The sequence below is a fragment of the Chionomys nivalis genome, chromosome 18 (genome assembly GCF_950005125.1).
Source record: "Chionomys nivalis chromosome 18, mChiNiv1.1, whole genome shotgun sequence".
Taxonomy (NCBI): Eukaryota; Metazoa; Chordata; class Mammalia; order Rodentia; family Cricetidae; genus Chionomys; species Chionomys nivalis.
The window spans coordinates 31,144,156-31,169,632 of record NC_080103.1 but is presented as its reverse complement, the minus strand read 5'-3'; the positions used below and the strand labels follow the sequence as shown (position 1 = coordinate 31,169,632).

Here is a 25,477-nt window from a genome sequence, read left to right as displayed (position 1 = left end):
GAAAGTTAAGAAAACATAAAAATAAGGCAGAAGCACTGTTTGAAAATCTACACAAATGATGTAGTAATGATTATTAATACATCTCTCAAATATTTATTCCTCTCCTAATGTTAACCATCTATTTTAGATAAAGATATATCCAGCGTTACCCTGAAATAAGTTAATCAATCTATCACTCTACTATATAAATTATAATGCTAACTACTGTATTAATTGCCTCCTGTATTCAGGACACATAATAACTTCTGGTCTTCATAAAGTGCCTGTCAAAGAGATAACATCACCTTCATGGGCCTTTATGCAAATGGGAGCTTAAGAGACTCATGTGCCTGGTCCAGGCTCACACAGTAGTGTAGCTTGAATTCAAAGTGTCCAGGCTGCAAACATCTCTGTAGTATTGCTCTTCACGCTGTGCCTCAAGAAGGGGCTATTGAAGCTGGTAAGATGAGTGGAAGTTACAAGTGCAGTTACAGAATTGAATTCAATCTCCCCCTTTTTTTCTTGCTTGTCCTAGGCACCTGTCCTACTGTTCTGTGGCTCTGGCCATTCGCACACTCTAGGTCAGAAATTGCTCAAACCATATTGGTAGAAGAAGGTCCCTCATATCACGACAAAGCATTCCGATCAGGTAATTCTGGGGTTTGGGTACTTTCTTCCTTGGACTGGCGCTTTTTTACTTCCTTGTCCTGTGACTCAAACACATAAAGAGCAAACTATAACTTAGCCTCCTGCAATTTGTGGACAGACAGACAAAACCAGCCCAATAATAATGTTTTCATTGCAACCATTGCCTAAGGAACCGATAGAACTATACTCGCATCTCGAACTTTCTGACAATACAGTAAGACCATCTAGCAGTTCAAGGGAAGTGAACCTTGGAGCCAGAGTTGCAGCTGGGGAAGGCAATACGGACAAGGACCTCAAACTTTAAAGTGAATGTAAAGGGACAAGCTTTCACGTCCTCACCCCACCCTGTTTCTACTTCACTGGTGAGGTATAAAAACAGTCATTGGAGAAAGAAAACAGAAACAAAACAACCTGCAACTGCAGGATCCCACTAACGAGATCTTCATGGCAGGTCACGTATTTTTAGGGGTCTCTATGAACTACTGATTGAACAGGTTGTGCTATTTCCAGTTAACCCAGCATATAGTGTAGAATGTGATATATATATATATTTTTCCTGATTCAAATTTCTCATGAGAATCAAGTGAAACTTTTCCCCTCTCTGTGATCTGAGTTTTCATGTTGTAAATGATTCCTTGCTGGGTAGAAGTTATTTTGTAATGAAAGAGCATTAATGTTTTTCTTGTGAATATTGCATATGGTTCAAAAATTTTTACTTGCTTTTAAAACCAAAGGCATGACATTTTTTTCCTTCCTTCCTTCCTTCCTTCCTTCCTTCCTTCCTTCCTTCCTTCCTTCCTTCCTTCCTTCCTTCCTTCCTTCATTTTGTTATTTACTTTGTTTTCTTCAAAAATTTACAGGCTGAAAAATGGTTCAGCAGTATTCTTCCAGGCACTCAGGTTCAGTAGTACATGGTAGCTGTTGTTCCAGGGAGTCTGACTTCTTCTGATATCCATGGGCAAGGCACACATGTAATAGATATATACACATGCATGTAAAACACTCTTACACTAAAATAAAATGAATCAATTAAAAACAAAACTTGTATTATAGTCCTGTTGGTCAGGATACATGTCTTGTCCTCAGCTCAGTTTTATAGTTGACCTAAATTTGCTCCAGAATCTAAATTTTATTTCATCTTTATTTTCATAAATACAATATGTTTAAATATGTGTGAATGAGTGATAAGTTTTATTAAACAAATTCTTGGTCAGATTGCACTTTCTCTACTACATTTTCCATGCCCTTTTATTGAATATCATCAATTCAGTGTGTATGTGTAGGTCTGTTTCTGATCTTTCTATGGGTCCCCTTGATATATTTGTTCATCTGAACACCAAAACTTGCTTGCTTGACTGCACATTTAAAAAGCTCCTAAAAGGCCATGAAGGCAGAGAGTCAAAACCTCCTAACTTTGTCATATTTTGTGAGTTATTTTGGTTATTCTAGCTCTCTCAAATCCAATGTACATTTTGAAACCAACCTGTCAACTTTAAAAACATATGTTAAAATTTTGAGTGTGATCATAATGTTCAGACAGATCAATCTGAAAAGCCTGACATCTCTCCACATTTTGTCAGTAATTTAAGACTTCTTCAGTTTCCCTCTATCAGCTCATTGTCATAATCACTGGTCTGAAAGATAATGTACTTTAATTTGGTCTAAAGTAGTTTATAGTTCTTGCCATGTTTGTGTCATTTCAAATTTGATTTCTGCTGGTTTTTATTCCAGCTATTCATATAAAAATGTAACTGACTTCTGTATATTGTTTTGTGCCTTGAAACTTTTCAAAGGTCACTTATCATCTTAATCACAATTCTATATTCTATTTGGTATTTTTATGTCAACAGTCTTTATATTGAAAATAGAACAGTTTTAGCACATCCTTTAAAACTAGATATCATTCATTTCTTCTATCATTCTCTTCAAATATTCATTTCACTTCTACTATCATGGAATAGAGTAAAAAGAATTTCTGATCAGTTGTTGATTCTAAAAGAAGCCAGTTATTCTTCCAGTGTTAAGCACTATGCTCACTGCTGAATATTTGTAGACTGTCTAGGGTTATTGTTATGAAAGGATGTTGGGTTTTGTCAAATAATTTATTGGGAGTCTAATGACTTCTATCCAATACACTAAAACTGCTATGTTTCAGTTTATAAAAAAAATAAAAAGAAAGACAGATTAAGCAGATAATTCATTGAAAAAAGTATATATATGGCAAAGACATCAAGAGAATGGCTCTATTAATTATCAGAAATAAAAATTAAGGTAATAATACTGACATTCACATATATATTAAAAATAGCTAAACTAAAATGACTTAGAATATCAAATACTGTATTGAATGCAAAGCTAAATTTGCATATCCACAAGTTGCTAAAATGTAAAATGCTTTAACTACTTTGAAAATATGCATAAAAGTTTCACATAAACCATACAGTCACTTTTTGGCTATGCGATTAGATGCCTACATACTATCTAAGATATATAGAAATATGTAAGCACAAAAACAAGTTGCACAAGAATACATTTCAAATACCAAGAAAGATGATGTTTTAAATTAATAAGCAAATTAGAGCATATTTATAAATCAGAATGTTCTGATTTGTAAATCAGAATTTACTAACAATCAACACCTCAGTGAGTGAGAGTTGTAATACACAGATCCTCCAGTACACATTCTGTAGATTTCTGTTTAAATGGAAAAACACATGAAAAAGTAATCTTGATGCATAGAAACTAGATGGTGTTTGATTCTGGTGGTGATTAGCAAGAGATGATGGCTAGGGAACACATACAATCATCCCTAGGTTTGGTTATACTCTACACTGTAGCTGAAACAGAGTCAGGGTAAATGTATTTACTCATTTATTAAATACCCCATTTAATATCTATGTATTTTTTTCTACATGCAGATTTTATACCAGTGGAAGAAAACTGAAGTTAAAAAAGTAAATAATATAAATAAAACAAATATGTGTTTTAATACTAAGGACTGACTAAAAGGGCTTGTGGTCATTAGGCAAGCTCTTTCCCACTGAGCTATAATCACAGTTCAAATGATGTGAAACCTTAAAGCTGCAGCTTATGAATCAGTACTGTCTTCTGATGGCTACCATCACTAGAACTTCTGTTGTGGCTGTGCTATTGACTTAATATATATATATGGACACTTTCCTCTGTTTGGAAACCTGACAGTCATCACCATATAAGATTATCAGACCCTCCTCACAATGATCTGATTCTGTGCTACTCTTGATTTTTAAACAACAGAAGAATGCAGGTGGTCATGCGCCTCTGTCTTTGGTTTTTACCTTCAAAACAAAGCTTTGTCCCCAAAGCTGCTCTACAGGCTCCATGGCAGCATTTCTGATCTCATCCTAATGAGAGTTCCTTAATGAGTACAGATTAGGTTCACTTATTAATATCACTGATATGTATTTCATCATGCTTTAATACCTGCTGAAAGTAATTTGGCACGTTTACTCTTACCTTATGAATGCCTGCTATTCCTGAAAGACCAAGTTGGAATCTTAATTACAAATTGGCTTTCTCTTTTTCTTCTAAATAAGAATACCACAGATAATTTGTGTAGTTTAATTCTATAAACATGTAGCGTTGCTCTAGGTGCTTGGAAACTCAATGAAAAAAGCAGATCTGGTGTACAGTTTTAAAAATGCTTATAATGAGTTGCAGCAATGGGCAAAGAGATACAGGACTAGAAGATATATTAAGTTTCCTAATTATGTGAGCAAAGGTCTCTAGAAGGAGAGAGGAAGTGATTTGATTTTCCCATTGAGAACGGAAACCCTTAAATGGCTTTATGAAGAAAATGAAACTCAAGGTATATATATTAAAACAAGTGAGTAATCACTTATTCATCTAGCATTTGAATCATTGTTTGAATAAAACTAGTCCTCATAGGTTCATAGGGAGTGGCACTATTAGGAGGTATGGCCTTGTTAAACGAAGTGTGTCACTGGGGGTGACTATACGATTTCAAATGCTTAAGCCAAGCCCAGTGTCTCTCTTTTCCTGCTGCCTGACAATAAAGATGTAGAACTCTTTGGCTACTTCTCCAGCACTATGTCTGTCTGCATGCTGCACGTATGGACTAAACTCTGAACCTGTAAGCCCAGCCCAATTAAATGTTTTCCTTTATAAGAGTTGCCTTGGTCATGGTGTCTCTTCCCAGCAATAGAAACTCTAACTAAGACAACCACTCTGCCACTGTCCTACATGATGGACACTGTTATAGACACTGGTATATAGATCTGGACCCTCAAGAAGTTTGGCACATTTACCAAGTCGAGAAAGTGTAACAGTTGCTTATTAGCCTCCTTCATTATTTCTTCTGGCTGCTTTCTAGCTCATTTTACTAAAGTGGACTCATAAAATGAGACTTAAGGGTTTGTCTTTATTACTTTTTCATTGCTGTGACTGAAATGCCCTGACAGAAGAAACTTAAAGGAGAAAAGGCTTGTTTGGACTGAAGGCATCAGAAGGGTACACTCTGCCATGGCAGGGAAGGCATGGTGGAAGAGCAGGGAACTGGATGATCAAACAGTTTTCACACTTAGTGTCTTCACCACTGTTCTCTGGCTGTAAAGAGACCCTAGAACCAAGGCAATTCTTATCAAAGAAAGCATTTAACTGGGGACTTGCTTACAGTTTCAGATATTTACTCTATAATCTTGGCAGGAAGCATGGCCCACACATGGAGCTGGAATAGTAGTTGAGGATAACATACTGATCCACAGGCCCAGAGCCAGAGACTGGGCCTGGCACGGGCGTTTGAAACCTCAAAGCATACCTCTGGAGACACACTTTCTCTAATAAGACCAATAACTCCCCAATACAGATACACCTCCTAATCCCTCTAAACCTCCCGAACATTTCTACTCCCTGGTGACTCAGAATTCTGACATATAAACCTATGGGTGCCATTCTCTTTCAAACCACCACATTTAGGAAACAGAGAGTGCATAGAAATTGTAACTAGGATATAAAGCTCCAAGGCTGTCCTCCAGTGATTCACTTCCCCCAGTGAGTCTCCATAGCCTACGTGTTCCACAATCTTCCTTAATAATGCCACCAGCTGAAGACTAAGGATCCAAACACATGAGCCTGTAGAGGGCATTTTACATTCAAAAATGAATTTCAAGGTTGTTTTCTTCCCTGTTCTTTATAATGTAATAGATAGAGGGATAGCCTGATAAGCCTGGTGACTATCTGTTCTACATTCTGGCCCCACGTTGCATTCCCACATTAACCCAGTTGCAGAATCAACAATCATTAAGCCTGTCCTAAGATATAAAGATAGATAAGATGGGGGCTGTCAGATTCCCCTCTGTATGCTGTAAATATGTTTTATTACCATTGGTTAATAAAGAAGCTGCTTTGATTAATGGCTTAGCAGAGTATAGCCAGGCAGGAAATCTGAACAGAGATATATATAGAGATTAGGTAGAGTCAAGGAGATGCCAGGTAGCTGCCGAAGAAGAGGTGCACTGGAAATTTACCAGTAAGCTGCAGCCTTATGGTGATACACAGATTAATAGAAATGGGTTAATTTAAGATGTAAGAGCTAGGTAGAATACACCTGAGTCACAGGCCAAGCAGTGTTACAATTAATACAGTTTCTGTGGGATAATTTGGGTTTGGGCAGCCAGAAAACACAAGAGCAGCTTCCACTTACAAGTTAACAGATGTAAAATTGCAGTTGTATGATACCTCCTGGGACTCAGATCCTGGGGGCGGGGGGGGTAGTTCTTGTATAGAAGTCAGAACCTTATATGAGAAGATGATAATATTTAAGTTTTCCCCATTGAAAGAGAAAGCTGTTTCAGAGACAAGGAACAGCATGTGAGATGCATCAAGTCCCAATTAGGTTGAAATCTTGGTCTTTAACTGTTTCCCTTCCCTGGCACATTAGGGCTTGCTCAGTAGTCCTGCTCTCCCTCCAACAATGAACAGTAGGGAAATTTAGTTCTATGCTTTTCTGATCAGAAACTTTGCTCAATTATTAGACTGTCTGATTTCTCTCATGGTTCCAAAACAAATAACCCCATCATTTTTCTTATTTCTTATGCCACTAAATGCCAAATACTAACACCGAGTTTACCAATTCCTTGAAAAAATAGCATACCTCACTTAAACAAATTCTTTGACTAGCTAAGATCTCATAGGTTCACTTTTTCCATCATCAGACTCTGCATTGCTATTATTTTTTTTCTCTTTTCAGGGTGTACTCTAATTTAATCTAGCATGGTTTATGAAAGTTTAAGGAGAATATCACTGTCCTTTTCAAATGAGACCCAACTAATTCTGATGGGTATTTCCGAGTAGGATCTACACACTTCTCATTTTCTCTGCAACATGAAAACACTGTAGGGTAAGGCGTCATAAATAGCAGGTTACAGTGTATCAATAGGTTGATCTCTCTCTTCCTTTGTCTCTCTCTGTCTCTTTCTCCCTATCTCTCTCTCTCTCTCTCTCTCTCTCTCTCTCTGTCTGTCTGTCTCTGTCTCTGTCTCTGTCTCTGTCTCTCTCTCTCTCTCACACACACACACACACACACACTACATTAAGAAGAAATAGACAGGAAGCCAGCTAAAATGTATGAGTCCAGGGATTTTAGATTCACTACTCAGGATGCTAACCTTCAGGCAATGCATCCTGTTGTTTTAGTCATACTAACTTACACCAGAGAACCCAGGGTCTATTACTAAACCATTTGCTTATTTCTCATTTTATCCGAGAAATGATCTAGCGATTTTTTTTTTTAAATTGAGAATACTGAAAATTATACTAATGATCTTGCTGAAGGCTGGTCTTACCAAAATAAAGTCCAAATCTGTTTCTAGACTATTAGAAAATTCTATTTCCATTTATGTCACAGACACAGATGCCCTCTTTCTGATCCATCATTCCTTTGAATGTGGAAATGGGGAGATGAGGGCGAATACTCTTTAAAAGACAGAACATCATAGCACAGAGAAGCTGCTTACATTTCAGTTCACATGGCACACACCTGAGTTTATAGATAGTTATAAACTACCATGTCAGAAACAATTTCCTTGAGGTAGATATTTTTACATTGAATGTGTGTAATGCCATCTATGATTTTTTTAGTTATAAACAACCTTAGGATATTGCTGATCATTGATAAAGGCAAGAACACTCCCTGAATACTGAAGACTCAGTCTATGATAATATGATTAGTTACACTAATAATGCTGCTTAGGCACCATCTTCTAATTACAATATTATAAATATTAATGTCACAGCCTTTCTGTTTGATTGCCACTCATGGAGTCATTCATCATGATATTTTCCTGGAACCCACTTTGTAGATTTTCTTTTTTCTCCTCTTTCTCATTACTGAACTTGCAATCACACATATTATTCTTCAAGAATTTTTATTTTTGGCTATCTGTTAGGCTAAGGGCAGTGATATTTCTCAGGAACACTGCCCAGCTACGTGTTGTATCCCCCAGTCTTGCTAAGCCTCTCAACATCATCCAAGACGGCACACCCATGGTTTTTGTTTTCCATTCTTTTTCATGTGACCTGTTTCAAGTTAAAACTCATGTGAATTATTAAATGCTTCCTTAAGAATCTTTTCATACCGCCCCCTCTCTCTTTTAAAGTTAATTATTGATGTAGTGACAAGCTGAAAAGACTAAGAATTGTAATTTTTTTCCTCCCTCATTCAGGACTCAAGAAATATCTTCTGACAATGGTTGTCTATTTAGAATAATACAAAGGAAACACAAAGGCGAAATGCTGAAGGTTGTTTTAGAAGAGAGTTGCTCAAATCACTGTATTATACAAGATGTAAATGTAGTGTATATTTCTCAGAAAATAGCAGTTAGAGAGAAAGTTAGGCTGCAACCTTTGGAGCCCAGGTTTAACCACACGGCAGAGGCAGTTACAAAAGGCACTGATTAGATTTTAATTTTAAAAATGGCATCATATTATTCAGGACTCCAGTGATTTGATTGTCTTGGAGATAGAAAAGTAATGTTATAATAGCCAGAGCTTGTTAAAAAAAAATAAAGAAATCCCATGTTCCTCAATGGAAAGAATGCTAGTCATCGGTATAGTCAGCAAGAACTCATAAACACTTCACATGGCAGACTTCCATCTTTTTCTTTCCTATGACCTTGTGTTTTATCAGAAGGTAACTCAGAGATCTTTTGTATAGCTGCAATCAAGCTTGCTTCAGAGCAATTGTACTGTAAAAGCAAATAAACATCAAACAGGCACTGTCTTTGGTACCTTTGGGGAGGTATGGCAAAGCAAATGACCTGAAAGAGAAAATGAACCCAAGCAGAGTTCTCCATCGTCAACACAAGAGAAAGCAGCACATACCTGTCCTGTGAGCTCAGCAATACGTGGAACTGGTTTCCCTTTCTGATGACTCAGAGTGGCTGGACTCTGCCCATCCCAGTCCGCTAATTCTTCAATGCTCTTCAGATAAAGCAGGGCTTTGAGGCCAGTGCAGTAATCTTCAATCACAGTGAAGTCCTGATTCTGAATAGCACTACACACCTATAGGAAGGAGGAATAGCAGAACATCAGACCAAGAGTCCTCTCTTCAAACAGACATAACCTTCAGTCATTTAACAAGTGTTCATATGTCATATACTTTGTCAGCATCGCAGAACAATAGCTGGATGTGAACAGGAATGAGAGGCACGTAGAGAGAGGCCCTGGAGATGCAGAGGAACCTCTAGAAGTATTGAATCCTTTCTTCAAATTTGTGTGCCAACATTTTTACAGGTGTGAATATGCATCACAAAGCATAGGGAATTATATATTGTAAATTTGTGCGGGTGACTGCACATCAGATATATCTCCATACAGATATTAAACATCAGCCTATGGTTGAATTTTGGTATGACATAGGCACCAGGTTTCTCGCTTTCCCTCTCTTTTGACTATACTGCCAATGAACTGTTCTCAAGCCTTAAAGTGGTAAAAATGGCCTCTCTGGTGTTGGTGTCAAGCTTTTTGACATTTACACAGATTTTTCTTAACAAGTCCATGCTCTCTTATTTAGCTTCTCTAGGATCACAAATTATATGCTCAATGTCCTTTATTTATGGCTAGAAACCGATTATGAGTGAGTACATCCCATGTTCCTCTTTTTGGGTCTGGGATACCTCACTCAGGATAGTGTTTTCTATTTCCATCCATTTGCACGCAAAATTCGAGAAGTCATTGTTTTTTACCGCTGAGTGGTACTCTAATATGTATATATTCCACACTTTCTTCATCCATTCCTCCATTGAAGGGCATCTAGGTTGTTTCCAAGTTTTGGCTATTACAAACAATGCTGCTATGAACATAGTTGAACAGATACTTTTGTCATTTGATGGGGCATCTCTTGGGTATATTCCCAATAGTGGTATTACTGGATCTTGGGGTAGGTTGATCCCAAATTTCCTGAGAAATCGCCACACTGATTTCCAAAGTGGTTGCACAAGTTTGCATTCCCACCAAAGAAAATCATATAGTCATCCGCCTGGAGAGGGGAAGTAGACAAGATTGCAGGGCAAAAGCTGGGAACTTGCGGGTGAGGTGGCAAGGGGCAAAGGGGAAATGGGATGAGAAACATGAGAAGGGGAGGATGGGAGGAGCTCGGGGGATTGGGATGGTTGGGATATAGGAAGGGAGGATACGGGAGCAGCGAAGTATATATCCTAACTAAGAGAGCCATCTTAGGGTTGGCAAGAAACTTGACTCTAGAGGGGTTAGCAGGTGTTCAGGGAGACGTCCCCAGCTGGTACCTTGGGCAACTAAGGAGAGGGAACCTGAAATGACCCTATCCTATACTGATGAATATCTTGCATATCACCTTAGAACCTTCATCTGGCGATGGATCGAGGTAGAGACAGAGCCTCAATTTGGAGCAACGGTCTGAGCTCTTAAGGTCCAAATGAGGAGCAGAAGGAGGGAGAACATGAGCAAGGAAACCAGGACCACGAGGGATGCACCCACCCACTGTGACAGTGGAACTGATTTATTGTGAGCCCACCAAGGCCAGCTGGTCTGGGACTGAATAAGCATGGGTTGAAACTGGACTCTCTGAGCATGGCGGACAATGAAGGCTGATGAGAAGCCAAGGACAATGGCACTAGGTTTAGATCCTAATACATGAACTGGCTTTGTGGGTGCTTAGCCTGTTTAGACGCTCACCTTTCTGGACATAGATAGAAGACCTTCGTCTTCCCGCAGGGCAGAGAATTTGGACTGCTCTTCAGTATCGAGAGGGAGGGGGAATGGTGTGGGGGGAGGAGAAGAGGAGTGGGGATAGGGGGAGGGGAGTGGGGGGAGGGGGCAATATTTGGGAGGAGGGGAGGGAAATGGGAAACGGGGAGCAGGTGGAAATTTTAATTAAAAAAGAGTAATAATAATAATAATAATAATAAAGTAAAGATTGTACTGAGAAAAGGAACACTGATCTCAGTTCTAACAATGCTTTCACACGAAGCAAACAACTGCTTGACTTTACAAAGAAACACATGTGCGTTTCTTACTAAAGCTTTCGTGAAATTAATAAACTTTCAAAAGAACGCGAAAAAAAAAACAAGCAAAAAACAAGTCCATGCTCAAGAAACGTATAGTTGAATTACAGAACGAAAACAAAAACTGAACACAAAAATAATCTCCTAATGCTTTATGTTCATGTTGGACATAATTCGCAGCTATCCTGGTCTGCATGTGGGCTAGGCCCACTCATTAGTGCTTTTTTCATATGATGCTTTTGCTGCTTTTGAGGTTTTTTTCCTGTCTATATCCAGGTAGCAGTCAACCATTCTTCAATTTTTTAATTGTTACCTTTTCAGGGAGGTTCCAGGATCCCAGAGTAGGTTAGGCATTCCTTTACATACAATTATCTTTGATTTATAATTATAATATAAAAATGATTATATGCTTGGCAGCTCAGTCCTTAGCTTCATAGAGTCTTAACAAAGGAAAATTGTATTTATTTGGGTCACTATATTATTTTCCGCAACTACCACATAATTTGACCTTACTATGTACTCAGTAAATTAAATTAGCGGTTATTAGGAAAACTTTTAAGTGAACACATGTCATAAAATACAAATAAGTCACCCTAGAGTTACAGAAGAAATAGAAATCAACAACCTTCCTAACCTGTATCAAATGCACCCAGTAAAGCAACCATCCAAGTGAAACTAAGAAAATTCATTTCACTTCTATTCTATGTTTCCTGGCGCTGAATTCCTACTACAGCTGACCAATATGTATGGACCATTGGTTCTAGTGCACCCTACCCGGTCCACATCTGCACATATTCATGTTGTACATATAAAATGGGGATAATTTCCCCACTCTGCAGTGTACTCTAAATCAACTCTAGATGATTTTCTGTACCCACAATAGTGTAAATACTGTGTGAACTCTTCTGGGGCTTTTTAATTGTGAGAAAAACAGTCTATCCATGCCCAGGACATCTGTGAAGTATGCCCCCAGGTGAAGTGTAGTCTTCTCCTTTATCAATAAAAAAATCAGGAGTCAGATATTGAGGTAAGAACCTGAATGATCAGAGAAATGGAGAAGCCACCAATGAACTTCTTTCTCTTCCATTCCTCCATCCCTAAAGGCCAACATCCTCTTTCAGGCCTGCCTTACTACTTCCTGTCTCTCATTTCTCCTCAGTTCTCCAAAACCTGTATAGCTAATTTTGGTCAACTAGTGGCTATCCCTACTCTCTGACTTAAAGCAAACTTTATTGTCTAAATGAGATCAAAATATCACACAACACAATTGTAACTATTTCCATATATTTGCAGTCTCTGATCAGCTTAAATAGTTGGTAGAAAATCTATGGCATGAAGGGTGAGCTATGGCTTTCAAGGTACTGACAATGGTAGAAGGGAATTAGGTCATATATGAATTAAACTTCACCCAAATGGGTGAATGAATAAGGTTCTATTTCAAGGTTTTCTAATGTCTCCTAGGCCACTGACTAAATAAACTTTGCTTTAATATATATGCCTGGTAGTACTACTTGGTAATTAGAAATATTAGTAAGTTGGTTTGGAGAAATTATTAAAGTATAAGGCTATCCAGAATGGGGGATTAAGAAGGGAGAAGAAGTAAAAGAAAGAAAGGGGGAGCTGTACTAAAGGAAAAAAAAGGAAAAGAGAGGGGAGGGGAGGAGAGGGTAAGGCAGGGCAGGACAGGGCAGGACAGAACAGGACAGGAAAGAGAATTCACTTAGCTAAGAGTCCCGTGTACATGATGCCTGTGCAAAAGGCAGCCAATCATGGACTCTTCTGGACAAGTTGAAGCTTAAAAGAAGGCTAAGGAAGTAGGTCATGTAGGGCAATAAGCAGGAAAGATGTGAGGGGCTTAAGTCAGGTGTTGCAGAAAGCTTGCAGGAAACCCAAAGCTGAGAAGTGATCCCTAGATTTAGCAATCCAAACAACAGTAGAGGTGCTTGCATTCGTAGGGAAGAGGCTCTGTCCAGGCCAGAAAGTACTTTGTTTGGGAGGTTAAAGAATAGATGAGGAATGAGAACTTAAGGTATAAGGACATCCTGAACTTGTAGAACTTTTAGCTTCTGTTAGGGCAAAAAGAGAGACCTAGGGAATATTGTTTTCGTTGCTCTATATTTTATTTTTTAAGTTATGGTTTATGAGGATGTAGGCTTTATTTTCATAATAGAATGACTTCTATGCACTGAACTTAGTTAAGATGCCCTGAATGACAGTGAGATAAGACAAAACCAATGAAATATTTAATACGAAAGAGTTAAAAATAGGCCTGGTTCTCTGGTCAACAGTTTTTAATTATATCATTTAGTCCTCAAAATAACTCTAACAAGAAGACTTATATTTTAATCATATTTTTATAGATAAAAAAAATGGGATCTTAGAAAGGTCAAATTAGGAACTGAAGGTCCATGTGGTGTGGATGCTTAATCATTGCCACACAGGACTGATGGCTCTAGAGGACTCATGAACACATATGGTTCAAATCTGCACAGGGCTCACATGGTCAAAGATGAGGTAAACATAAATAGAGACAAAGGAAAAGTCATTTTAAAGTAATAATAATAATAATCATTACTAAACAGTTTCAACAAACATGTTTAGAAACATTTGATCTTCAAACCCAGTATGGCTATATTAAAAATAAAATTCATAATGGTGGCTAAAAATAATCAAATTTTCATTCGTCTTCTATATTGCACAGGAAGAGTAAAAATAATGATAAATCAAACCCACAAAAAGAAGAAATAAAAGGTTCTAATTTCCAGTATTGGAATGTGATTTATTTCTATTAGGTAGGGAAAAATATAAGACTCTACTTCTTAGGCATAGTATTAATAAACTTTCTCAACACTGATAACATTTTTGTTTTCAGAAAAATTTTGAACACCTCATCATTTCCTCCACAGGTTTTCTTGTGATTTTTTTTAGCTGTAGAAAGCAACTAATACTTTCTAACACCTTCCTTGATCATGCTAAGATTATAAATTTATAGTATATGCTTTTACTATGTGTGTCCTAGCACACACACATAAGAAATGTGATTTTTTGCAATAACAAAACAAACCTCAACATATAAAAAAATTGGAATAACCCCATGTATCTTATTGGATCACCATGGCTTAAAAGTAGAATTCAACAGCAACACTAATTCCAAAAAAAGCCCAGGACCAGATGGTTTCAATGCAGAATTCTACCAGAACTTCCAAGAAGAGCTAATACCTATACTCCTAAATGTATTTCACAATATAGAAACAGAAGAGTCATTGCCAAATTCCTTTTATGAAGCTACAGTTACCCTGATACCAAAACCACACAAAGACCCAACCAAGAAAGAGAATTACAGGCCTATATCACTCATGAACATCAACGCAAAAATTCTCAATAAAATACTGGCAAACCGAATCCAAGAACACATTAGAAAAATTATCCATTATGATCAAGTAGGCTTCATCCCAGAGATGCAGGGCTGGTTCAACATATGCAAATCTATCAATGTAATCAACCATATAAATAAACTGAAAGAAAAAAACCATATGATCATTTCATTAGATGCTGAAAAAGCATTCGACAAAATTCAACACCCCTTTATGATAAAGGTCTTGGAGAGATTAGGGATACAAGGGTCATACCTAAATATAATAAAAGCTGTTTACAGCAAGCCGACAGCTAACATTAAATTAAACGGAGAAAAACTCAAAGCCATCCCACTAAAATCAGGAACACGACAAGGATGTCCACTCTCTCCATACCTCTTCAATATAGTGCTTGAAGTTCTAGCAATAGCAATATGACAACATAAGGGGATCAAGGGGATCCATATTGGAAAGGAAGAAGTTAAGCTTTCGTTATTTGCAGATGATATGATGGTATACATAAGTGACCACAAAAACTCTACCAAAGAACTCCTACAGCTGATAAACACCTTTGGTAATGTGGCAGGTTACAAAATCAACTCCAAAAAATCAGTTGCCTTCCTATACACTAAGGATAAGGAAGCAGAGAGGGAAATCAGAGAAGCATCACCTTTCACGATAGCCACAAATAGCATAAAATATCTTGGGGTAACTCTGACCAAGGAAGTGAAAGATCTATTTGACAAGAACTTTAAGTCTTTGAAGAAAGAAATTGAGGAGGACACCAGAAAATGGAAGGATCTCCCTTGCTCTTGGATTGGGAGGATCAACATAGTAAAATTGGCAATTCTACCCAAAGCAATCTGTAGATTCAATGCAATCCCCATCAAAATCCCATCAAAATTCTTCACAGATCTGGAGAAGACAATAGTCAACTTTATATGGAAAAACAAAAAACCCAGGATAGCCAAAACAATCTTATACAATAAAGTATCGTCTGGAGGCATTACCATCCCTGACTTCAAACTCTATTACAGAGCTACAGTATTGAAAACAGCTTGGTATTGGCATAAAAACAGAGAAGTCAACCAATGAAATCGAATAGAAGACCCTGACTTTAGCCCACAAACCTACGAACACCTGATTTTCGATAAAGGAGCTAAAAGTATACAATGGAAAAAAGAGAGCATCTTCAACAAATTGTGCTGGCAAAACTGGATATCAATCTGTAGAAGAATGAAAATAGATCCATATCTATCACCATGCACAAAACTCAAGTCCAAATGGATTAAAGACCTCAATATCAGTCTGAACACACTGAACCTGATAGAAGAGAAAGTGGGAATTACTCTACAACACATGAGCACTGGAGACCACTTCCTACGTATAACCCCAGCAGCACAAACACTAAGGACATCATTGAATAAATGGGACCTCCTGAGACTGAGAAGCTTCTGTAAAGCAAAGGACACTGTCACTAAGACAGAAAGGCAACCCACTGACTGGGAGAAGATCTTCACCAACCCCTCAACTGACAAAGGTCTGATTTCCAAAATATATAAAGAACTCAAGAAACTAGACCGTAAAAGGTTAATCAATCCAATTATAAAATGGGGCACTGAGCTGAACAGAGAATTCTCAACAGAAGAAGTTCAAATGGCCAAAAGACACTTAAGATCATGCTCAACTTCCTTAGAGATCAGGGAAATGCAAACCAAGACAACATTAAGATACCATCTTACACCTGTCAGAATGGCTAAAATCAAAAACACCAATGATAGCCTCTGCTGGAGAGGTTGTGGAGAAAGGGGTACACTCATCCATTGCTAGTGGGAATGCAAACTTGTGCAACCACTTTGGAAAGCAGTGTGGCAGTTTCTCAGGAATTTCGGGATTAACCTACCCCTGGACCCAGCAATACCACTCTTGGGAATATACCCAAGAGATGCCCTATCATACAACAAAAGTATATGCTCAACTATGTTCATAGCAGCATTGTTTGTAATAGCCAGAACCTGGAAACAACCTAGATGCCCTTCAATGGAAGAATGGATGAAGAAAGTATGGAATATATATTAGAGTACTACTCTGCGGTAAAAAACAATGACTTCTTGAATTTTGCATACAAATGGATGGTAATTGAAAACACTATCCTGAGTGAGGTAAGCCAGACCCAAAAAGAGGAACATGGGATGTACTCACTCATATTTAGTTTCTAGCCATAAATAAAGGGCATTGAGACTATAATTCGTGATTCTAGAGAAGCTAAATAAGAAGGTGAACCCAAAGAAAAACATAAAAGCATCCTCCTGAATATTAACCTTCATCAGGCGATGAAAGAAGACAGAGACAGAGACCCACATTGGAGCACCGGACTGAAGGAGGAGCAGAAGGAGAGAGAGCATGAGCAAGGAACTCAGGACTGTGAGGGGTGCACCCACACACGGAGACAATGGGGATGTTCTATCGGGAACTCACCAAGGACAGCTGGCCTGGGTCTGAAAAAGCATGGGACAAAACCGGACTCGCTGAACATAGCGGACAATGAGGACTACTGAGAACTGAAGAACAATGGCAATGGGTTTTTGATCCTATTGCACGTAATGGCTTTGTGGGAGCCTAGGTAGTTTGGATGCTCACCTTACTAGACCTGGATGGAGGTGGGTGGTCCTTGGACCTCCCACAGGGCAGGGAACCCTGATTGCTCTTTGGGCTGACGAGGGAGGAAGACTTGATTGGGGGAGGGGGAGGGAAATTGGAGGCGGTGGCGGGGAAGAGGCAGAAATCTTTAAGAAATAAATAAATTAATTAATTAATTAAAAAAATAAAAAAGTAAAAAAAGTAAAAATATTATTCTTTGATAAATAAAATCTAGAACTATTTTAACAGGAATTAACAGAAAAATATAACCTTAGTTATTCTAGATTCTTTTCCAGAGGGAAAAATATAAACTCTATTACTTTTCATAATCCAGAAGCATACATTTGTATAGGGCAAACTCAGCCAAGACTGAATTATCAGAGCACAGTCTTGGTATCTTTGAAATATTAAAGAACATTGTGAAGCCGTGTGCTTTTATATGCCACAATGTTAATGTTCTGCACAATTGGGAGCTACACCAAGTATGAGAACTGAAATTTGAAGAGAAAAAAGAATTATACTCTAGCAAGTGGTGGGTGTCAGAGGCAGCAGTGGAGTCTGTAGGCAGATGGAAGGGACCACTTGCACTTACACACATACATAAAGCAATGTCCACACTACGAATCTTAGTTCTTAATTGATCTATTTCAGTTTTACTGTCCCATAGCATTGAATGTACAATTTTTCTTGAGGGATTTTCTGATACTAGGAATTTTGCATATTGATATTCTCTTTAAAACTTTTAGGTTTAGGCTATAGCTCTGTGGTAAGCATTTGCTTGGCATGAACAAAATTCTGGTGTATTAAAATAAAACTTAATACACATGAGCCCATCTGGAGAGCTCATTAAAATAAAGATTATGTAGGTTCTTAGTGGGATACTGGAATTAGGTCATTAGTGGCAAATTTCGAGGATGCTGTTGGACCACACTTGGACTAGTTTGGAGTACTGGTAAAGGTCAATATCATCTACATCTAAAATACTGTCTGCAAAACTGATTTCTTCCCAACATTATTTTCTTATTTTTCCTCTATTAGCCTTATTAAAATCTTCACAGCCCTTAAAAGAAATGTTATTTATAAGAATCTGTGACTGAAGAGACAAGAATAGTTTTCTGATTACATAATGCTACAAGACAATAAAAGCTTGGATTTACCATTAGGAGCTGAGCTTCATCTGTAGAATGTGACCCCAGAAACTGGAAGTGCTCAGAAAGGTGCCTGTCATGTCAAATTCACATTCCACGGAGGGCAAATGATGGAAATGCTAATGGACAGCTGCTAGGTCTAAATGGGTGTATTTTATATGACATCTTTTAATTGTTTAGCAGCTTTGATTAACGACTGATCATATGTTTGTTTAGTATAATTGGTAGCTTCTTAGTGGCTAAAGCTGGTGTATCTTTCTTCTCAGCAGGGTGTTAGGTACCATTAAGATAATGAAAACTGTCCCATCAATTACTTTTATAAGTGTGAGTATCCCTATATTGAACTGTTTTACATAGGGATTTTAAGATCCTCAGTGGGACAAGAACCATGTTGGTACCTGGCAGGCTGGTACTGGTTGCCTGGGTAATGTGGTTTGAGGTATGTCATAAAGTGTTCTCTGCATCAACAGCTCCCCTCTGGGGGTGTGATATGCTGCCCTAGAATTTAATATGAGTGGAGACACACTTTATCAAAGACCTATCTATGGGAAAGCAATGTACAAATACCTGGGAAGTGACAGAGAGTTTAAGGGCCTATTCCTATCCCATAATTCCTCATTAATGTGAAATTAAATTAATGGTAAATTATGCATTGATGGAGATTTATGTCTTAAAAAGCTCCTTCCCATGTTCCATTTCTTTCAGGAGTCATAATAAACCTCATTTAGGCAGAGGAAGAGACAATAGTCCTTCCTTTAACAGGAAAAGAGGCCAGATATGAAGTTTCACTTCTTAGAGTCAGATTTAGTTCAATGACATACTAAGTTAAATGGTGAAGAACATACACAAAGAAGGCAGGCATAGGGCCTGTAATTCTAACACTTGTGAGGAGGAGACAGCAGAATCAATGGTTCAAGGCCAGTCTCTGACAAACAGGGACTTTCAAGGCTTTCAAGGCTATCCTGGGTTACAAAAGACCCTGTTTCAAGTCAAAAACCAACACAATCAAACCAAAGAGCACTATACAAAAAAAGAATAGATTACTTGAGTTCAAATGAATTCTTAGATGTATATTTGTTAGCTTTCTTCATATCAAATTAGAGATGAAACATTCTGCAAATAGAAAACTATAGGCAAGATGGTAAAGTATTTAAAACGTTAGCTACTGCTTAGCATATTAGTCATAGATTAGACAGGATGAAATATTTAAGTTTAAAAATGTTTGGTTCAATGTCATAGAAGAAGGTCGTGACCCTTGATTTTACTTTCATTAGGTTAAAAAAATGTTTTGGTATCAGTCAGTCAATTTACGTGTGGAATGCAATTTTCACTGGGGGTTGTATCATTCCTGTCTGAATCACCCTACCCCTTTCCAGTCTGAACCAAGTAGAAGGATTCCTGCCATGAACATTCAATTGATCTTATTGGTGTGCATGGAAACTGAAGGTCAGATTAACAGATGGCATTGGACTGTGTTGGTGCGAGCTGAGTAGTGTAGAGTTTAAAGTACCTAGCAATGGTCAAATGAGAAAAACATTGCTTATTCAAAACCCCCAGTTTCCTTTTAAGAATCCAAGACAATTTATTAAGATCTATTAAGTCTAATTCCAGAGCATAATCCCAAGTAAGTAATCTGTCAAAAAATACCCTGTGAAAGCAGATAACCCTGACCCGCTCAGGTTTGGTGTAAGAGAGCAGCATGTGTTTTCAAATGAAAGTTTAAAATGTACTAAAGTTCTAAAATGAATATTGTGACCTATGAGATATAACTCAGAGAAATGTATGGCCATAATTATCCTTTTTGTTATTTTATTGCATAGGCAAATAAACTACTACCCAGATCTTAGAAATTAATGCCTTCAGTTTGATACATATTTGCAATTTAAATCTCTAGTACTCTCAAAGTTCCTATTAGTGCAGAAGTAAAATTAATATTAGAGTGTAAATATATTCAAATAAGAATGAAGTGCAACAATGATCTTTATGTTCACATCTACAAACTCTTATGTAGCTGCCAAGAATTCCAAAATTTTCCCGTGAAAGTTGTTTACCCATGAAACATGGATTGAAACATATCAAACAAGTGTATTTTCAAAAGATTAAGAGATTTAATTATGTACATTCCTTGTCTTGATATGTAACATGTGCATTCAAGTGTTGAAGAGGTAAGAAGATGGTATCTGAGCCTCTGGAACTATCGTTACAAGAATTTATGAACTGCCTGATGTAGGTGTTGGGAACTTAATTCGCTTCTGCTAAATTAGTACATTAACCACTGAGCAGTCTTTCCAGGTCCCATCTTTAAAGAATTCTTGGGGACAACATGATCTATTTTTACTAATCTATGTTGATAAAAGATTCAACTGTTTAAACAGTGTCAAACACTTGAAATACTTTACCGAGTTTTTAGATTCCAATACATGGTGTTAATAAGTTAGAAATATTTGGGTTATGATTTATTTTCTAAAAAATATGCTCAAAATAATATCAAAGAAAACTATTTTTTTGTTTGCACATCTACCATATTTTCTAGATTCAGAGTGCAGAAAAATTAAAGGCTCTGTCCTGCTCACCCAACTCATCAGGAGCAGAGCTGGCTCTCACCCTGCCCAAAGCAGCTTCTTCTGTGGCACTACCTCGCTGTCTACATATCAGAGAATGATGTGATGTTTGGATGAGAATGACCTGCAGGGGACCATACATTTGAATGCTCAATTCCTAGCTGGTAGAACTGTGTGAGAATGATTCAGAGGCGTGGCCTTGTTGGAGGAAGTGTATCCATAGGGGCAGGGGTGAGGTCTGAGCTTTCAAAGGCTAAAGGCCACTTTAAGTTAGCTTTTCTGTCTCCTGGTTGTGTCTAAAGATGGGAGGGTGCAGTTATTGCTTCATCACCATGTCCACTTGCATGCTGCCATTCTCCATGCCAAGACAGTCACAGACTCTTAACCTTTTGAAACTGCAAGAACCAAATAAACTCTTTCTTCTATAGGTTGCTGCAGTCATAGTGTTTTATTGCAGCAAATGAAAAGTAACTAAAGTAATTGGGACATGTGATAACCTGTTAATAAGTAATGAAACCCACCTAAACACTGAACACCAGCCCAAACTCACAAGATTAGTAAGAGCCAGAACAAACAACGGGACTCAGAAGTCCTGATTTCTGTAGATATTCTTGTGGGTCCTTATTTAGAAAAACATTTGTCTTTAATGTGACAGAGGTTTTACATATGCAGAACAGCACCTATTAATACTTTACATCCGAAGTATCTCATTGCAAAATGATTCCAAGTGTGTTGATCAGCAATGGCATAAACCCACAGATATTTATCTCTTAATAGTCTCCTTATGTGTATGACCCATTTGAATAATTAATGCCAAAACACAGAGCAGACCTTTGTTGTGCTGGGGAGGTAGTGCAATATTCAATTCCACCTTTCCCTATCTACTGGCTAAGAACATCAAATTTCCAGGGGCATACAATTAGTAATTCCTCACTCAGAGTTGAGTTCTGACCAGCATTGACAAATATACTTTTAAAAATGGTGAATAATACATATTGTTGAAGTAATAATCTGAATAACAATATCGCCCTGTAAGCTTCCGATACTAAATAAACATGGCATTGCTTACTAGAATTCATAAATAAAACCACCAAATTATAAATTTATGAAAATATAGGTAAAAAGACAGCCCCTGGAGATACATATTATTTAGTGAGCTGGATGGAGATGTATTTGTATATTCACATAAAACCAGAGCTCTTCGTTGTTCTATTGCATTAGTTTCCATTTGTTGGAGCTGTACGACATCAAAGTCCTGATGTCCCTCTATATTGCATTTAGCAGTAATGTAGCAGACGATGTGAAGAAATCAAAGTGAGAGTTTCTAAGTAGATTCCTGGCAATTGAGACAGCAGGCTCTTTCATCTGCTCAGTAACTGTGGTAGTGCATTGATTTAAACTCCTTCTGAAATCTCAAATGCTTTTATATTCTCAGGTCTCTCAAGCACCCCCCCCCCAAGTGATAAAATTTTAGCATTCAGCAGAATACCATCTTGTTTCCCCCAAAAGGAGAAGGCTTATTTCAGCTTTGCTACCAAACTTCTCCGGATCACTAAGTAAAATAGTTGTCCAAATGTCACTCTTTTAAGAAATTTGGTTTTGCGTTACTTTTCTATGTTCTGACAACAGCAAACTGAATTGGAGCGAAAAGAACAACAAATAGCACCCACGGATGTGGCTTTTCAGAGGTTTAACTCGGGATAAAAGCCTGATGGAAAGGCAGTTCTGCTTATTAAATATTTTTAAAGTGTTTTTAAGTCATGACTCATTAATAAATCCTGTTGTTTAGGTGCGACTTATCCTGTTTTATTTCAGGATATCCTGTTTATTTATTTTTTGTCACTCACTTTGTTTATTATCTTATTTAGCCTCTTAAATTGTAGCACGGCTGACAAATTCAAAGCAGATGAATTCCCTCCTGCCCAATCAAGAAAGGGCTTTTTGGAGCTTGCATAACCATTTTTCAATGTCAGTCTGTGGATAGTCTTTGTCTAATTAATTTTCTAATCCAAGTTCAACTAAAGTGAGGGGTGAAGAGAAGAAAGTGTTTTTAAAATAGAGCTTACTGAGATCGAAACCACATTTGGCCAATTAGAGTAACATTAGCAGTTCTCCAAGGCATGACAGGTAACAGGTGACCAATTCAACTACCCGCCAGAAGGACCTACAGGAAGGATCTCTGCTGCACTTTGGGGTTGATGTGAATTCACTTAGGGTGGCCTGGGCTGATTACTCAAAGGCCTCTCCTCTGCAGGGGAAGATTCCCCGGCCCCTCCTCTTATATCTATCCTTTACAAATTGAGCTCCTCCTGGAATCAGATCTCAATAATAGCCTGGATGAAGAAATAATAATACAAAAAATCATATAGAGACACAGAACCTCTAGCCTTTCATGTAAGGCTAGAGGTAAACTGGGCAAGCCCAGCTCAACATGTGGAGTCAAAGAATGGTGTCTGCTCTTTTGCATCGTCAAAGACAGTGCTGTTGATGGCTCTGCCTCCCTATGGACATAAATACAGTTCTCAAAAGCATACGACGGCCCCAGAGTTCATAAGCCAACAGGCTCCTGGGACACCATTCTTTGGTCATGGCTGCGGCTGCAGCCTGTGGAAGCTTGACCAATTTGCTCCATAGGCAGTAGAAATTTCTAGTAAAAGAATTTCTCATCTGCCTGGGTCAGATTTTAGTGTAGCATCATTTACCACATTTATCTTCCTTCACTTTTAAGTGATAGGCGGTGATAAGGGGGTCTGCCTGGAGCACTGAGCATGCTCAGCCCTTCTCATAATGAAAGTAGAGCAAAAAAAAAAAAAAAAAAAAAAAAGGAAACCACACAACCAAACAATAGCTATAGCTATCATATGACTAAAGTCTGAAAAAGACGCCCCTTTTCAGCAGAGTCAGTCGGCACAGCTGGGGAGGCTTGATTTGTCATATTGTTTAGTAAAACACCACACAGAGTGTTTATCACTGAAGGAAAATGAAGATATCAACAGAGGGTCTGGAGAGATGGATCAGTGGTGAGGAGCACTTGCTGCTCTTTCAGAGGACCTGGGTTCTTTTCCCACAACCCACATGGTGCCTTACAATCATCTCTAATCTCGTTTTCTGAGGATCCAACATTCTTTTCTGACCTCCATAGATACTGTATGCCTGTAATACACATACATACACACAGACAAAACATTCCTATGTGTAAAATAAAAATAAGAAATCTTTAAAATAAAATGATATCAAGATAGTGTTAGTAAAGGATCAACATTATTCTCTCATCACTCATAGTGAAAGGACATCTCCACCAAATTAAACAAGTCAATCAGAATCCACAGAAATTCACATTGAATACTTTTCTTTTGAATTGAATTATTTTTAGCTTCTATATTCTTCATGGTAACTCTTTAATCTTAATTTATTGTCTTAATCCTTAATTATTATTAAACATCCACTGACATATTCCCAAATGTTAAGAATCAATTCCACTTATTCCACATCTTCTTGAGATTCAAACTTCTATTAACCATAGTCATACTGGACAAAATTTTATTTAGGGTTCCCAGTCTGGAGACAAATTATGACATCAATTGTTTTTAGATTTTATTTCCTTTAAGGATAACTGAAATGGATTTGTACCTCAGAATTCTCTGAAGATAATTATTAGCAATTGCTGAACTCGTAGTATCAAATCCAACATATGTAATAATTTAAACTAATCCACATACATATAGGTACATATGTTAAGACAGTCAAATAAAAATATTTTTACGTTTACTATATGGCTGTATATTTTGATGGATATAAAATATACTACCATAGATAAAATGGGGTCATATAGGCTAAGGGAAACTTTACTCTGGTCTTTTGCATCTGGATTCCTTAACATTTGGAATTCTGTATCACACACATATTCAAGTCAGTCCAGTTTTTTTCTTATCATTGAGAATCATATTTTATTTTAAATAGCACTTTATCTTTAAGAATTTCTGTGTAAGTCTCTCTTAGGGTCCTCATTGTTGTCTAAGTTTTCTGGAATTGTGGTTTGTAGTCTGGTTTTCTTTGCTTTACCTACATAGATCTAATCTACATGGCAAATAGAAAAAGACAAGATCTCCTGAGTAAATTGGGAGCATGGGGACTTTGGGAGAGGGTTAAAGAGGAGAGAGGAGAGGCAGGGAGGGGAGCAGAGGAAAATGTAGAGCTCAATAAAAATCAATAAAAAACTAAAAAAAAAGAATTTCAAGTTCTTGCCTTAAATAAGTTACAATTAGTTCATCAATTTACCCCAAGCAATCCAAGCTAATTGTCTAAATTTATTATTCTGTACATTTGTGTAAATACTGACACTTAAAATGCCCTGTTCTCCTCTAATGCATGTCATTAAAACCACCTCAACTGTGCAGCAGTGCTTTTCTCTCTGCTTTTGCTAGATATGCAGACATTGCTATTTAAAGCATTATTTTGCATTCTGACCATGGGACAAATTCCCAAACTCACCATTTCACTAAAGGATTGATTGATTGATTGATTGATTTTACTTCTCAAACAATTTCCTACTTCTCAAACCCATCCCTCTATTCTTTCACTCAGGAAATACAAATTCACGCATTAACTCT

General features: G+C 37.6%; 1 protein-coding gene across 1 annotated transcript in view; it reads right to left on the bottom strand.

Annotated features, from left to right (window-relative positions):
* Nucleotides 1–25,477, bottom strand: part of Dpyd (dihydropyrimidine dehydrogenase) — a 764,880-nt gene that overhangs the window by 97,849 nt on the left and 641,554 nt on the right. The window contains exon 20 of the mRNA XM_057794113.1: nucleotides 9,007–9,186. Coding sequence (XP_057650096.1) covers nucleotides 9,007–9,186 — 180 coding nt within the window. The remainder of the gene's footprint in view (nucleotides 1–9,006; nucleotides 9,187–25,477) is intronic.